Here is a 16,963-nt window from a genome sequence, read left to right on the forward strand (position 1 = left end):
CTGCAGGGAGAGGAACAGAAGGAAGCTGCATTTCCTCCCAGCTCTGCAGTCTGTGCCTGAAACTCATCCCCTCCTTGCCCCTCACACAGGAAGGGAAGCTGGCCCTGGGGCACACGGATTTGGAGTTGGGATCTGCTTTCCCAGCTGAAATCATTCTTTTCCAAGGCCACTGTCTCCAAAAGCTGAGCTCAGCTCAGCAGAGGCAGCACCCGAGCAGTTCTGAACAGAAATCCCACCCTCAATTCTATTTATTCCATACTTGAGTGTGGAATAAATAGAATTTATAGAATAATAGAGTAATAGAATTTATTTAATTTATTTAAATAGAATAGTAGAATTCATCTCCTCCTGGCTCAGGGGGAACTCTCTCATTCCACCACTCCCTGACAGGAGCCAGGCAAGGTCAGGCTCTGCTCCCCAGGAACAGGGACAGGAGGAGAGGGAACGGCCTCAGGCTGGGCCAGGGGAGGTTTAAATTGGATATCAGGGAAAATTTCTTCATGGAAAGGTTTGCCCAGCCCTGGCACAGAGTCCTGAGGCAGTGCTGGAGTTAAATTGGATATCAGGGAAAATTTCTTCATGGAAAGGTTTGCCCAGCCCTGGCACAGAGTCCTGAGGCAGTGCTGGAGTCCCCATCCCTGGAGGGATTTGTGGATGTGGGACAATGCTGCAGGAGTGGCTGCAGTGGGTGATCTTACAGCTCTTCTCCAACCTTAACTAGTGTGGGATTCTTAAATATTCCAATTGTGCCGCCTTCCTTTCCTGAGAGGCCAAAAAGGAATCACACTCATATTGCTGAAAAATAAACTGGACAAAATAACGGGACTGTAACTCATTTCTGGCTGATTTTGCACCTATTTCACTGTCTTGACTTTCTGGATATATCACAGAACTAAGAGGCATAAAGATATATATATATATATATGCATAGATTTATTTACATATATATATATATATATCAGATTTTTATATACATATGTGTGTATTTATATCTGTATGTGTGTTTATATATGTATATGTGTATAAATATTCGAAATCTGTATTTCTGGAGATTTAAAGTCTGTATTTCTGGAGAACAGAGGGCCAAGTCTAACCATCACCAAAATTCATGGTGACTAAACTTAGGTCAACACCAAGTCAATTTGCACTACTCTGCAAAAAAAGCACTTGAAAATAAGAACAGACTCCAAACCCACAAGGCTCCCAAGGAACCTTCTGTCCACAGGTCAAGTACAAACTAGAAAATGCTTTTGTAGAGGTGAAATTAAATACAAGCATCCTGTGAAATGAACCCCATTATGTCTGAACAGAACCCTTCCAACCAACTTAAAATCCTGAGAGATACCTCAAACTTTATTTAACGGAAAATTCTTTCATGTTACCATCCACTGATCCTGGAAATTTTGATTTCTCTCTCACACACCCAGAGCTCTGATTCTTTCAGGAAACCAACTAAAGGCATTAACTAAAAATAAAAAGCAAATGAGATCAGCTTAAGTAGCTCCCTTAAAAAACACATCCTATTTCACAGCACGCTAATTAATAGAACAGAAGTGATATTTTGATATCATGATTAAGAACAGTTCATTTTGAGCATCTTGCTCACCAGCAGATCAAGGCAATTAACTGGCAATTTGCTCACTAAATGACTTCCCAAGATGTGCTGCTGAGATAAAGCAAAGCCCTCTTTAAAGTGACTTTGAGCCAGCAAAAGATGGACCTGCAGGGAGTATTTTTATAAACAATGTACAAGTTGATTCCTCAGTAATAAAGGAAAGCTTCTGCTCCAGGAGTAATGACAAAAAAATATTAATTTATGTGGAACAGTGAGACACTGGGAGGTTTTCTCCTTATTTCCCAAACTATGAGCAAGGCTGTGATGGAGAATACATCCAAAAGATCATTTTTAGAAAATACAAAACTGAAGTTCCTAACTTCTCTGTATTTTAACCATGGGGCACAGGTGGGGAGCTGCTAGCAGATAAACCCCTTTGAATCCTTCTGCCCCAGCACTCACTGCTTTTCACAGAGCTGCTTCACAAGGAGCTCTCTGGCTCCTGAAAAACAGAAATAAATGAAATGCCACCCTTCAGGGGCTGGGAAAAGGATGAGCAGGGAGGTTTATGGACACTCAGTTTGGTCCGAGTGAGCATTTCCTGATGAGATTCCAGGGGAGGATCTCACACCCCTCAACCCCAGCCAGGACAAACTGGTGAAACAGGGGAGGATGCTACAGAACTGCTCCCAGCATCACACAATGAACCAGGCTGGAAAAGACAGCATCAAGTCCAAAACTCAGCAGCTACAAAGATCTTGAGAGGAATTTGGATCTCTGCCCACCCCTCGTGAGCCTCCAGAACCCCAGAGCCTGTGCAAAGGGGGGCACAGAGCAGGGCCCCAGGCAGGGCTGGCGCCAGGAGGGGATTTCTGACCAACACCAAGGTTCTGGTGCTCGGCTGCACCAGGGAACCACAGGAGCCACATCTGCACCCAGGGGAGGTGGCTGAGCCCACGGTGTCCCCAACACCTCCCTGCACTGGCACTGCACCAGCTCCCTAAATACTGCACAATTATTTAATTAGTTTTATCATTAGCTGCAATTTCACAAATCCACATTATGATTGTTATTGGTTGTTTTAGTGAGATTCCTTTTTTTTGTAAGTCATAAGTATATAATAGTTTAGAAAGGTGTTATTTCAACTTTCTAACATGATTAGTGTAGATATATTAATTATATGCTGTGAATTTGTTAATTTTCCTTATTTGCAGTTCATTTTTAATGTGCTTTAATATTCTTCTTCTAATTATCCAAAGACACGTGTCATTTCCAGATCTTTTCTTCATTTTGAATTGTTTAAGCATTTCATAACTGTTACCGTTAAGATCTTTGTTTTAGAAATGTATTAACTTTTCCAGTGATCCATCCTCCAGCATCCCTAACCCAGCCCGATTCCCGCAGCAGAGCAGAATTTGGAATTAATCTGCATAACTTTCTGTGCAGCTTCCCAGCCCTTTCCTTGTAGGAAGAGCCAGCCCTAAATGCATTTTCTGTCAATACTTGATGCCTGCAGAGGTTTCTGTTCTGCAAAGGGAAATCCTTCCCTGCTCCAACAAAAAGATCTGAACACAACCATTGCACACAGCCACCTATGCAAATGCACCACTAAAACCACAAATTTAACCATTTGACTGTACTGACTTGACCAAAATTGAGTTACTACTTTAATTCCTAAGCTGTGGACTGTAGTGATGCTTTTCCTTCACTAAGTCTGTGGATCAGATTTCCATTTCAGGAAAACAACCCTTCCCACACTTACACTGAGCTCTCCCTTTGCCCTACAGTCTGTTATAAGCACTGATAATTTAAACATTACAGAAATGTAAATTTTTACTTTCCTCTCAATCAACAGAATTGGTTTGATTTCCCACTCTGCACCAGCATGGTTAAAACAGAAGCATAAAAAGCACAACCACTTCCTGAGAATTCACTGAAAATGTAATTCAGTGAATGCCTGTAAGCACAGGATGTTTTAAGGCAGTGAACTCCCCCAGAGGAGCACAAACACTGCTGTGACCAGCCCCACTGTTCTGGCAATACACCCTCTGATCAGAAATGCCAAACATTTGCTTAAACTAATGATAATTATTAAAAATAATCCACAAATTAAGCACACTGATGATAAGAAGCATCAGCATTTTGGAACAACACTGTTATGTGCCCCAGTGCAGCTGGAGTTGCACACAGATGGGAATCCCCTCTCCTGAGTCATTCCAAGGACATTTTTTTCCCTCAATTCACAATTAGCAGTAACAAGTCATTTCCTCTCATGTGGAGCCTCCTGGAGAGGATTTCAGGTGGACAGAAATGCTCCATGAGACACAGTAAGTGAGGCTGAGAAGAGCCTTTAGGACCATCCTGCCCAATATCCTGCTGGAAGCTGGGGCTTCTAGGAGAGGATGCTGTAGCCCCAAGGCTCCTGCACACCACCTCACAGAGAATTTCCTTCTCCAGAGAAGGAAAATTCCACAGGGAATTTCCTTCTCCCCATAAATCCAGCTGCAGTTTGCCCTGACAGAACCAGTTTTTCATTCTGCACTTTGGGCTAGAGCTCAGTTTGGTGTTTCCATGACGTTCCTCCCCAACTCAAGGGTTGAGAGTGAGCTCAACCCTCACTCTTCTCCTCCAGGTTGTTGTTCACATCCTCACCTTGACCTCGGCCCTGCCAGCCCCGGGAGGGTTTTTGGGTGTCCCTGTGCAGAGCATCCCTGCCCCCCAGCACAGACAGAGCCATCTGTCACCGTGCTGAGCCAGCACTTCATCCCCTCAGCCAGGGGTGCTGCTGGACGTGCAGAGACCTCACTGTCCTGTTTGTCTGGATTAAACCAGGAGCAGCTGCTGGGCCAAGCTGCCTGCAGGGTTTGCTCCCTGCTCCAGCCAGATTTGGGCTGGACCGCCCTTCTCAGGGGTGGGGAGATGATGTTATCACCCCAAAGTCCTGAATGAGCTCCTGCAAGGTCAGGAACCTGCAGAACCGAGCCAAGTTTCAGTATCTACCTCACCCAAGCTTCCACAGACATGAGCTTATTTGGTAATCGTCTGCACAACAAAATAAATCATTTTTTAAGGGCTGGGGCCAACGTAAACAGGAAGAAAACACGGTGTTCAGAGGTCAGGCTCGGCGTGTTTTCCAGGGTTTTGATGTCCTAGGGATGTTTGTTAGGATGTTTTGGATGCTCACAGAATACCAAATCAGGACTGTGTTAACCAACATCCAGCCCTTGTACTGAATCTTTAAAAAAACCCCAACAGAAATTGCTTTTTGATGAATATAAAAAGCTTTACAAGCCTCAGCTATTCCAGCAGACTGCAATTGCTGATGTTTTGACCATTTGCCTCAAGCACTCCACGGAGATGAACTTGCAAATGCCACCACAAGTCACTGCAGCAGAAATGCAAACAGCTCAGCCTGGCTGCTCCCTGACAGGAGTGCAATTATATCCCAAATACGCATGAAAGGAGTGCACAGCCTCTCCTCAAAGCATCAAACAAATCAATAAATGCTTGGATCCAGTCTATTTGTGGCCCAAAAGGTTTTTTTAAGTCCCCCTTTCCACCTGACATGAATTAATTGCTTCTACCAAAAAGGCAAAGAAACCTTCCAAGTGATTTTAAAACTGATCACGGCAAAGCTGAGCTTGGCAAGGAGCTCTGGACACGGCTCAGGCCACTCTTCTGTGGAAAGCTGGGCTTCAGTTTAGGTTTTCCAGGAACTGTCAAGCAAATTCATCAGTATTTTGTGAGTGTCTTTTAGCACAGTAATTATGAAAATGCCTTTTGCTCCGTGCTCATTAAGGAACTTCCTTTCAGGCACGGCTGAAATGACAGCGCTGAGGCACTCGTGGCATCTCCAGCTCTGGATAATCCCCCAGAGCAGCTCTGAGGGCACCAAGAGGTGAAGCTGCTCCAGACCTGAGCTGGCCAAACCTTTCCTGGGTTATCCTGGGAATCTCCTCTCCTCTGACCTCCCCCTCACCTTTAAACCCCCAGGGAACGCTGGTTTGGGGAAGCCTGGGAGGGTTTTATGGAGCCTGGATAATCTACAGGAACTTCTCTTGTCCTCAAGCTGCACATCAGGACAGCAGGATCTGACTCAGCAGTGGGATTTCCACGACATTCACCTGATGCTGACACCCTTCCCTGGGCAGCAGCACCACAGAAATCCCATTTTCCTGGAGATCCTGATTCACTGTGACACCACAGGGTGGTAGCACCACGACAGGGATGGAGGACAGAGGCTCCCACCCAGCGTTTGGGGTCCCATCAGCTGCAAACTCTGGTGTCTGATGTTCCATCCAACCTCCCCAGAGCCTGAACTCCACAAAATCCTCATTTCCACGGGAATAACAATTTCTACTGGAGCTCCAACTCCTTTCAGTCATTTCCCAGCATCTGGGCCAGATGAAACAATGGAACACAGAGATGCAACACAGATGGCTTAAAAGTAATTTCAAACACTCAACTGTTGTGGGTTTTCACCACAAAGGCATAAATTGGCTCTTATTAAGCTGGGTGTGGATGGCTGCCGCCAACTCCATCATCCCAACAGCCTAAAATTCCACCAGAATCACCCTGAGCACAGCCCCAAACCATTTATTTATTGTTATTTACAGAGCAACATAACACAGTGGTTCCATAAGATGTTTATAACCATCTTTTTCATTTTTACTTAATGTAAGAGTCCATTTAAAATAAGGAGAAAAAAAAAAGAAATTAAAGGCCTGCCCAGCTTTACTTTTTAAGGTGATTTCTACTTTGAATATCCAGTTTTTCTACAGCTGAATGTATTTCCACAGAACAGAAATCCATGGATTCTCAGGCCAAAGTTTGCAAGCAATTTCCCATAGGAAAAAATCCACTCCAGACCTGAAGAAAGACTCAACCATCAGAAATGTGCTGCAGGAGAGGAAGGAATACCTGCTCTCAGGAGCCACTGTGCCTTGTGTGTCTCACTGATTCCAAACACGAGCTTTCATCACCTCTATTGATCAGTTTGAGCAGAAAAGAACACTGAGGCTTCATGGGTTTGACTGCAGAGCAAGAGATGAGCAACAGGTTTGGGAAATAGGAGTGGAAAAAAAACAAACCAACCCCAAAGGCTTAAGCTGAAACACTCAGGTGCTGCCCCATCCCTGGAAGTGTCCAGGACAGGCTGGACAGGGCTTGGAGCAGGATGGAAGGAGCCCCTGCCCATTCAAAAATCACAGCATTTCAGAGTTAAATCCCAAAAAACCCAAAATCTCTGAGCACAGCCCTGTGGCCTCCTCCAAGGATCCGAGCAACCTCTGTGACCTCGTCATGAGCAGCTCCTCCGCAGGAGCAAACACTGCTGCATTCATGTAGGGAACAAAAAGAGTCTTATGGGAAACTCTGCTGCTCTCAGTTCTGGTGTCACATCCTCAGAAGGGGCCTTTTGCTTCCCCAAACTTCAACAGGAGAATTTTGTGCAATTAATGTAAGCAAGGAAAAGTTTCAGGTTTTCTTCTTTGAGAGCAGAAGAGCCCTTTTTTTCAAGACTCAACTTTATTTGGAAATAACCATCTTTATATTGGGCTTAAGGACTTTGTTCTGGTTTTCCCTCTTAAATACTGGATATTAAAAACTCAGGGTACAGTCTCTGAATTTCTACAACTGCCTGAAAGCACACAGGGAAATTCTCCTCCAGCTGACTGGGGAGAGGCCTTACAAAATGTGCTAGCCCTAAATCAGAGCTGTCCAAACTCTCAGAATTGTTTAGGTTGGAAAAACCCTCCAAGACCTTCAAGCCCACGGCCCCCAAGGCCATCAGTGCCCTGTGTCCCCAGTGCCACATCCACAGGGCTTTTAAATCCCTCCAGGGATGGGGACTCCAGCACTGCCAGGCTTGGAATTCCTTTCCATAAAGGAATTTTCCCAAATCTCCAATCTAAACCTCCCCTGTAACAACTTGAGGCCGTTGCCAATTGTGCTGTCCCTTCTTCCTTAGGAGAAGAGACCAATCCTCACCTCAGAAGAGCATGAAAAAAATCTCATCATCTCCTCTACTACCATTTGTTCTTCTCCCAAAACAAGAATGTAGCAACTTTTCAAGGCTCTGCAAAAATTCCTTGTTCCTGCCAGCCTCCCCCTCGCTGTTGTTCCTCTGCCACCTCAGCTGGGACATCAAATTCATCCCTGAAACTGCACTGTCCGTAATATTCTTTGGATTTCCTCAGGTCTCTGTGCTGATCCAGGGTTTATGCCTCAGCAAATACCCAGACAGAAAGAAGCCACCAGAAAAGTAATTTAAAAAAGTAAATAAAAAGCCCTATTTCTTCTCCTCCTTAGCAGTTCTTGTGGAATACACAATTAAATTGTAGCACAGTGTTCTCTAGGAAAGGGTTGTCTTCATTTTTTAATATCTACATTGTATTAAGATCAATTATTTAAAAGATAATTAACACAACATAGCTCTATTTACAAGCTATGCAACACTTTCCATTTTAATCCATCATTTCCTTTGGGTATTTTCTGCAATAGGTGAATTTCCTTTTTGAAAAATAAAAAATAAAAGGTATTTACGTGACTTTTTTTTTTTTTTTCCCAACTGAATGAGGTTGCAAAAACAAAGCCCTGGCTATTTAAATATAATATCCAGATAAGCTATTTATGGAAGGGCAGTGTTTACACTTTGGACTACAACTCATTGAGAACATGTACAACAACTTGAAAAGCTGCTCTGTAACTGGGATCTGAGGCTCTAAATAAAAACAAAAAAAACCCAAAAAACCCCACAAACAAACAAAAAGAAGGTAAAACTCTGCTTCATCCTCAGCTTCCAGGTGAAATCTCAGCACCACATGAATATGCATTTTGTATTTTATATACAGCATCACAAGTTTGTGAGGCGCCTCGGGACCTCTGAAGAAGGCAGAGAATAAATGAAAATCATTTTAATTAAAAGCAAATTAAAGGGTCCTCTAATCCAGGCAGCGGCAGCAAATCCGCGGAGAGTTTTTAGGATGAGGCTCCTTGAAGTTCCATCGGTTACAGCCCTCCCTAATTCCGGCTTCCTTCCCCGATTCTCCCCAGAGGAGGCTCAGAAACGGCACGAGATCAGGTTTATTATGAAAATTCTGCTCCAGTTGCTAAAAAAAGCTTTTGCTCCAGTTTCTCAGTGGCCAGAGGCGCTCGCACCCTCGCAGAGCAAATAAAAATAAAGAAATTACAAAGGCGATGTTTCTGCTCACTGCAGGGGGAAGGAAGAGATCAGATTCCATTTCAGGCTTTTAAGAAGTTGTTTCAGTGCTGATTAGGAAAGTTGGAGTTCTCCTCCTTGACAGGAGGCTTTGGAAATGCAGCTCAAAGAAAATCTACTAAGTAACCACGCAGGGAAATGTTATCACATTTGGAATGGCTTCAGATTAGAGAATTCACAAGGAAGGAGAATGTGGACAGCTGAAATGAAATTATTACTGTGCTCTTTTTCACTGCAGGAGGACCTTACTGGGACAAGCTCCCTGGTTTCCTCCTGCCTGTCCCCAGTTCACCGTGTCCTACCCAAAAAATTCCAGAATGAATTTACAAACGCTCCCAAAAATAAACAGGAAGCTAAACCCAGTCACAGTGTTTATTTCTGTCTAAAAGGCATTTTAATATGTATTTATCTCCTTAAATAGCTGAATTCCTCTGCTACGAGAAAAAAAGCACAAAAATCCCAACCTTGAGGGAAAGAATCCAAACAACTGAACAAGAGGAACAACAGAAAAGAAAAAATAAAATGGGCAAAACGCCTGGAGAAACTCTGCTTTGATTTTGACACATGGGAATAAATGGGAAAAAAAATATTCAGCTAACCCTTCTTTTAATCAAAACATCTTCCATCTCGTGTGCAAATTTCAACAGCTGAGAAAGCATCCTACTCAATCTCCCCAACGTGGTGTCAGCATGTTTTATGTAAATACTGCTTAACAAGGGAGGGGTGTTTGCTGCAAACATTTTCGGGTTCTGCTTTAGGAGCTCTGGATCAGCCTCTGGATAGGAGGAGGAATTGGAATTCTGGAGAGGATAATAGGAAATGTGCACAGAGGAAAGGTTGGTTTGGGTTTTTTCCTTTAAATAGTCAGGATGTATTGGTTAATGAGGAGTTTTCAGCAGTTATTTATTAAATTAACTGGAGGAAAACTTGGTGATTCAGCTGTGTGCCAATCTGTGGCACAGAACATCTTGGAAACAACTTTAAACATCTGGAGGGAAATTGGGGTTCGGTGACATTGTCACGCTGAAGGGACCCTGGGACAGTCAGAGATGTGACACAAGGGGCACAAATGCACAACCTCCCTGCTCTCCAACGGGATATCCAGGGCAAACAACAAATTCCTGTCACAGTCTGGGCTCTGGGCAGTGCCCGACCTTCTGCTGGCCCTGGCACCTCCTGGCCCTGCTCCCTGCCAGCCCCTGTGCCCTCCCAGGCAGGGCTGTCCCCACCGGGCTCAGGGCTGTCCCCACCAGGCTCGGGGCTGTCCCCACCGGGCTCAGGGCTGTCCCCACCGGGCTCAGGGCTGTCCCACTCCCACCGAGCTCAGGGCTGTCCCCACTGGGATCAGAGCTGTCCCCACCGGGATCAGGGCTGTCCCCACCGGGCTCAGGGCTGTCCCCACCGGGATCAGGGCTGTCCCCACCGGGCTTGGGGCTGTCCCCACCGGGATCAGAGCTGTCCCCACCGGGCTCGGGGCTGTCCCACTGGGATCAGAGCTGTCCCCACCGGGCTCAGAGCTGTCCCCACCGGGCTCAGGGCTCTCCTGGCTGGGTGCACACGGACTCAGCAAGGACGGGGATCTTCTCTTGCTGCTCTGCTCCTGAACTTGTGTCCTCGTGTGGTGCCTACAGACACACGGGCACCACTTGGGATGCAGCCACATGAACCAGCCCACAGCCATCCACAGCACCCCATGGCAATCCCATAACCACCAAAACCACCCCACGGCAATCCCATAACCATCAAAACCACCCCATAACCACCTAAACCACCCCATGGCAATCCCATAACCACCTAAACCACCCCACAGCAATCCCATAACCACCTAAACCACCCCATAACCACCTAAACCACCCCACAGCCATCTACAGCACCCCATGGCAATCCCATAACCACCTAAACCACCCCACGGCAATCCCATAACCATCAAAACCACCCCATGGCAATCCCATAACCACCTAAACCACCCCATGGCAATCCCATAACCACCTAAACCACCCCATGGCAATCCCATAACCACCTAAACCACCCCACAGCCATCCCATAACCATCTAAACCACCCCACAGCAATCCCATAACCACCTAAACCACCCCATAACCACCTAAACCACCCCACAGCCATCTAAGGCAGCTCATGGCAATCCCAAAACCATCTAAACCACCCCATGGCAATCTACAATACCCAGCAGCCGCCTCATAAGGATCTAAACCACCCCAAAGCCATATACAGCACCCCAGACCATCCAACAGGCATCCAGAACACGCCATAAACATCTAGAAACACACCACAGCCACACAAAATCCATCTGAAGTAGCCCACAACCAACCCACAGCCATCTAAAACATCCCACAGCCACCTAAAACACCCCATAACCACCCCACAGCCACCTAAAACACCCCATAACCACCCCACAGCCACCTGAAACACCCCATAACCACCCCACAGCCACCTGAAACACCCCATAACCACCCCACAGCCACCTGAAACACCCCACAGCCACCCGAAACACCCCACAGCATTAGGGAAATGCTCTTTTCACTGTCACACCAAGCAGGCACAGCTCCCAGCACTGGCAAAAGCAGCGTGCAGCACATGCAGGAATACAAACAGCACAGAAACAATCACCCAGATCAAAGGATTTCTGTTTTCTAACCTTCCTCTCTTGTCCCCTTCCCCTCCCTCTGTAGCTGAGAACTCCCTCAGCCACCCTGCACCTGTGTTTGCTGTGCCAGGCCAAGAAAATATCTGGGTTAAAATAAATAAATTCATCTTAAAGGGAGGATGGCAAAAGCCCTGCAGAAGGAAACATTTCCCTGATGGGATTTACAGCCCGCAAAAAAAAATGTTCTACATCCTCAGAGAGCAGCAGCTCAGGGGCATGAATGAGTAGCTGAGAACGGGCAGAAACCTGTTCACAATTTTTGGAGGAAGATAAATTCTTTTGGAAGAAGATAAATTCTTTTGGAAGCAGACACTGACATAAGCACAACATCCTTCACTCACAATGACAAAACACCAGCAGCAGTTCATTTATTTCAGCTTTGTCTGTCTCCTCTGGTTAGTTTTGGAGTTTTTATATATCTTATTTCTTTTTTAAAAAATTTTCTTATTCTTTTATTTCTTTTTTTTTTTGGTTTTTATTATTTCTGCTTTTTTTCTGTCCAAAAATCTCTGTCCCATCCCGGCTCCTGGGTGACAAAAGGGAAGATAAACAGCCCAGGTAGACTGGGCTGGGTGAGGCAGCTCCTGATGGAGCCAGGGAAGGGCAGGTCCTGCTCTCATCCCCACCTGAGCACAAGGACAGCACAGACTTCACACTCATTTTGCCCAAAATGATTGCACAATCCCCCTTCCCAGCCTGGAATCCACATCAGATCCCTGATAAAAGGGAATTTCCTTCAATTCCCCCTTCCACATCCCATATACTGCAACTCTGCCTCACCAACACCAGAGATCGAGCTCAGTATTATTAAAGGAATATAATTTTCCATCAGCTGGAGCAATAGAAAAGCTGCTCCCAAAGCGATAACACGAGGCTGGGGATGGCAATTCCTATTTCTGCTCTCCTCAGAATGTTATCAGCGTGCAGGAAAGGGAACTTCCAGATAAGCACACACAGCCTCTCCTTTCTGAGGCACTGAGATTGATCACGGGGGGTTCTCACAATCACAATCACAATCACACCCCTCAACAGCAGGAAACGTCTGAGAATCGCCCTCATCTCCGTCCTGCCAGCCCTTCCTCAGCCCCAGCCACGCCAGGATCCATCAGCAAGGAGCTGTTTTGTCATTTCATGATGTCCAGGGGATGTGACATCCCCCCACAATTGTCAATTCTCGTTATCGAAGCGCTGTAAAGCCAACTTCACCTACAGCCTTTTCCTCCTTCATTTTTAGGATTAACATGATGTGAATAAACTGTTTCTCTGCCTTCCAACTTCACGTGTTGAGCCAGTGGAGAGGACTTTTCCTTGGGGAAGTGCACAGGAAGGAGGACAGCATTCTCCAGAGATGCTTCACGGAGCAGAAATTGGTTCCAAGTGTGTTTTCTGTAACACTGAGGGGATAAATTAAAAGTTGTTGCCCTCAGGGAGCTTTTCTTGCTTGCATTTACATAAAATTTCCTTCATTTGAAGATTTTGGGTACGTCCTACAGGGATTTGACCTTTTCGTTTGGATGTTGCTATCCTAAGACCTTCCTGCAGAAGCCAGAATCACTCTTTGTCCAACATAGGAGATGAAAATGCAGATTTGTATCAATTTTTGCTTATTTCAGCCATTCTTCAGTACAATGATCCAAAAAGAAATGGTGAACTCCATTCCTCCTGAAGTCATTATTGCTGCTGGCTCCAGGAGCACTCAGATGTTCCTGTTCAAAGGCTGGATAAACAGCCAGAAATCCAGATGCAAAACAAAAACTCCCGGTGGGAGGCTGAAACAAAAACAGATAAAACTCCTCCAAAAAAAACCAAGACTCTTGCTGTTGTGCAAATTCTGATGAGAATGGAGTACAACTCCAGGCTGAAACACAAAATGGATGTGGGTAAATCTTCAGAGAGCTCCAGGAGCTGCGCAGGGCTGAGGATGGCAACAAATGCAGCGATTCCTGTCCCCTCCAGGACTTCCAGTGCCTGACAGATTTTTACAGAGAGAAGTCCACAAATGACAGGGATTTAATCTAGAAGCAGGCTGGGCTCTCCAGAGGCTCCCGCTCCTGAAATGGTGGGGAGTAATGCCCAGCTTTTGGCACAGGCTCTGTTTATCCACAAAGAAAACACCCTCTGTGACTTCTGAAAGGCTCCAGTAACAGTGCCTGGCTTTCAGATGAGCTTTCCTCTCAAAAACTGGCGGTCAGATGTGCCTGCACAGATGGGTTCAGCCATGAGCAGCACAGAGCTGGGAACCCATCAGCTCTGAAAGGCCTTGGGTGCTTTGGGGCAGCCACAGCTTCTCCAGGCACGCTGTGCCAGAGCCTGACAGCCAAAAATTCCTTTCTAAAATCCCATCCAGCCCTGCCCTTTGGCAGTGGGAGCTATTCCCATGTTCTGTCCCTCTATCCCTTGTCCCCAGTCCCTCTCCAGCTCTCCTGGAGCCCCTTTAGGCACTGAAAAAAGCTCTGAGCTCTCCCTGGAGCCTTCTCTTTTTCAGGTGAACATTCCCAGCTCTCCCAGCCCAGCTCCAGCCATCAGAGCATCCCCACAGCCTCGTCTGGATCACTCCAGCAGCTCCACATGCTCACATATAACTGGTTCATTCCCAATTCCATGAATTATTGCACAACAGAGTAAATATTTCATCCCAGCACCAGCACAAGTCTTGCTGAAATCGAGCCTCAGTTGGCTCCTGGCGGGTCCTTGAGGGCCGCGGGCAGCTGAGGTCAGCTCAGCACGAACACGCAACACATTTGTTCCCTTTGTTCTGCAGAGGCATCAGCACAGCCCAGCAAAGTGAAAACCAGAATTTTCCCTTTAAACGCTCACAGTAAAAATGTTATTGAAGGCATCAATGGCCAGGAGGTCTGTCCCAAAGAGAGGAGCTGAAAATGAGGCGTAACAGGGCCCACCCACACGCAGGAACCACTGCTGAGCACTCCCAGCAAGGGAGCTGCTCCTTCTCCAGGAAAAACAACCTTGGAAAATGCCCCAAATCCGCTCAATTAAACCCAGAATGGAGGGAAACTCAGGTGCTTTCCTTGAGGCTGCAGTGAGGAATCCCTGCCTGCTCCAGGGCAGCCAGTGAACACCAAACTGCATCTCAAACCAAGCTGTGCCAGGCACCTGCAGGATAAATCTGCTGACATTATGTGAGGGTGAAAGGAGAAATAATTTGGATTTGGATTTCTGGATCACAGGGCCATGGTATAATTTTATGTCCCTCTAGGATCCAGGGTTTTAAAGATTCCTCATCCATTCAGATCCAAATGGAAGATCTGAATGAGGTTTTCCAGACTTGATTCTACCTGGCCAAAAGCTCATGGACAGACACTCAAGACAGTCTCACACAACACCAGCAGAGACATTCCCAAAATAAGGAAAGCTGGCAATCCACTTGGAATTTTCTTATCCTGCTCAGGGTATCAGGTCGGATATATTAAAGCCTAATTCAAAATAAAATGCAGTAGGAGCATCCCAGAGGCCCAATAACAATATCCTTTCCCCATTGTCCCAACTTTGTTTGCTTGCAAACAAAGCACACAGATGATTTTAGCATTCCAGAAATTTATAAACAGGGGATGCATTGTTGGCCCATCCCTCCCACAGAAAGCATGAAAGTGTTTAATACCGGCTTGGGAAAAATGAGATAAAATTAAGAGCTCTCAAGGAATCCAGGAGAAAAGTGGGCTGTGGGAATTCTGTGTGGAGAAATCCTCTTTTTGGGACCCAGCAACACCAGGACATTGCTGCCATAAACACGAATCTTGCTCAATTATTTAAAATGGGTCATAATCAAAATTAATTTTAAAGAGTCCAAACTAAAGCAACACTGCTGGTCCAATGACCCCAAAGTTAATTTTACTACAACAATTACCAATTGCAACTATTTCCTATCCTGATACAACCAGAATTAATTCTGTATTTACCATGCCTTAGGCTTGGGGCTATTTTAAGGAGCCACCATTTCCCAAATTCCTATTGCCAAACATCCCGTGCTGCAATCAGACAGGAGTTAGAGCTTTTAAAGACTCTGATCAAAGAGCAGCGACATGATGTAATTGTTTAGATGTTTCCAGGGAGACTTTAAAAAGCCAGAAAACACCTGGTGGTTTTAAGAGGGCCTCCTGGGAGTTCTTAAACACAGAACTGGAAATTACACAAATGCCTCTGTGGTTTCGGAGTGTTGTTTCTTTTCGGCCCTGCAAATTAACAGCGTCTCTGTAATACCTTTGATAATTTATTAGCTCCTGCTCCACTGCCCCAAGCAGCAAATCCCTGATGCCACCAGCTCTGCAAATGCATTGCTGCCCGTGATATTTATGTGCTGCATCGCTCTAATTATTGATTTGAGGTGCTGAAAGCAGCACCTCTTCTGCCTGAAATCACAATATTTTTCTGTGTTTACATCCCACAGATATAATTCATCAGTGCATGTAGAACTAATGCATATTTTTAACATAAAATTATAATAAAAAACCACCAATACTACAAGGAATTTTGAAGAAAAGCATCATGCCCTCCTGACCTAGTGATATTAGGAGGAAAATAAACCTCAAATCCATAAAACACAACCACAAGCCCCAAAAAACCAAAAAATGTCATCACCTGCCTTTGGCTGAGGGAAGAGGGGACTTCCCTACGCTCCTGCCTTGCCCCTCACAGGATGGAACAAAGCGCTGCTGACCGGGCTCATTTTCCCCCTTGGGCTTTGTTGCTTCTGTCCCCGAGGAAAATTCCAGTTTCCCTGCAGGGATAAAGGTTCCTGTGAGCCCCAAGGCAGCGCCCATGAATGGCTGCAGTGTTCAGTGCCAGAGCCAGTCATGCTCCCCAAAACAATTGGTGTTTGTGGCTCCTCGGGCAGCAGCCCACTGGGCATCAACAAAGGGCTGGCATCACCTCAGGGAGAAAATTTCAAGAGAAATACAAGATTTTCCCTTAAAATCCATCTTTTTTCTTCCATATTTTCTCCAAAAACCCACCTTTTTGTTTCACAATTTCTCCAAAAAATCCACTTTTTTTGTTTCACATTTTCTCAAAAAATCCACCTTTTTTTTGTTTCATATTTTCTACAAATTCTCCCTTTTTTCTTTCATCCTCCCATATCGAAGCAACTCTAAACAACCACCACCAAAGCCACGGCATGTTTCGGAATGAAAAGCAGGTGGGAAATGAGCTTAACTAAGTGAAAGCTACAGCTCAGCCACACTCAAGTCATTAAAAAACGAGGGCAGATCTTGCTGTGGAAATCAATTTTTATGACAAAGTCTTTTATGCACAGAAAGTCACACGTGCAGGGTGTTCTCTGTGTTCTGATTATCCAAAGCAGAAATTCAAAGCCCATTGCCCTCACCAGCTCCAAATTCTTCCCTGTAGCTGGTTATCCTGGAAGGTGAAGAGCAGAGCTGGGATCCTCCAAACCCCGTCCTCCAGGTGGGATTTTCATCCTCACTCGCCCTGGGCATCCCTCAACCCTCATTTCAATTCCCTCCTCTCTCCATCCTGCCTTTCCCAAAACTTCTGCTGCCCCACAGAGCC

General features: G+C 45.7%; 1 protein-coding gene across 2 annotated transcripts in view; it reads right to left on the minus strand.

The window, feature by feature from the left end:
- PTPRE (protein tyrosine phosphatase receptor type E) overlaps positions 1 to 16,963 on the minus strand; it is a 92,345-nt gene that overhangs the window by 66,347 nt on the left and 9,035 nt on the right. The window contains exon 2 of one of the 2 annotated variants that reach the window (XM_063405099.1): positions 16,034 to 16,172. In XM_063405099.1, the coding sequence (XP_063261169.1) occupies positions 16,034 to 16,172 (139 nt within the window). Of the gene's footprint in view, positions 1 to 16,033; positions 16,173 to 16,963 lie in introns of those variants that run through there. The other variant, XM_063405100.1, reaches the window with a different exon arrangement.

The sequence above is a fragment of the Prinia subflava genome, chromosome 9 (genome assembly GCF_021018805.1).
Source record: "Prinia subflava isolate CZ2003 ecotype Zambia chromosome 9, Cam_Psub_1.2, whole genome shotgun sequence".
NCBI lineage: Eukaryota > Metazoa > Chordata > Aves > Passeriformes > Cisticolidae > Prinia > Prinia subflava.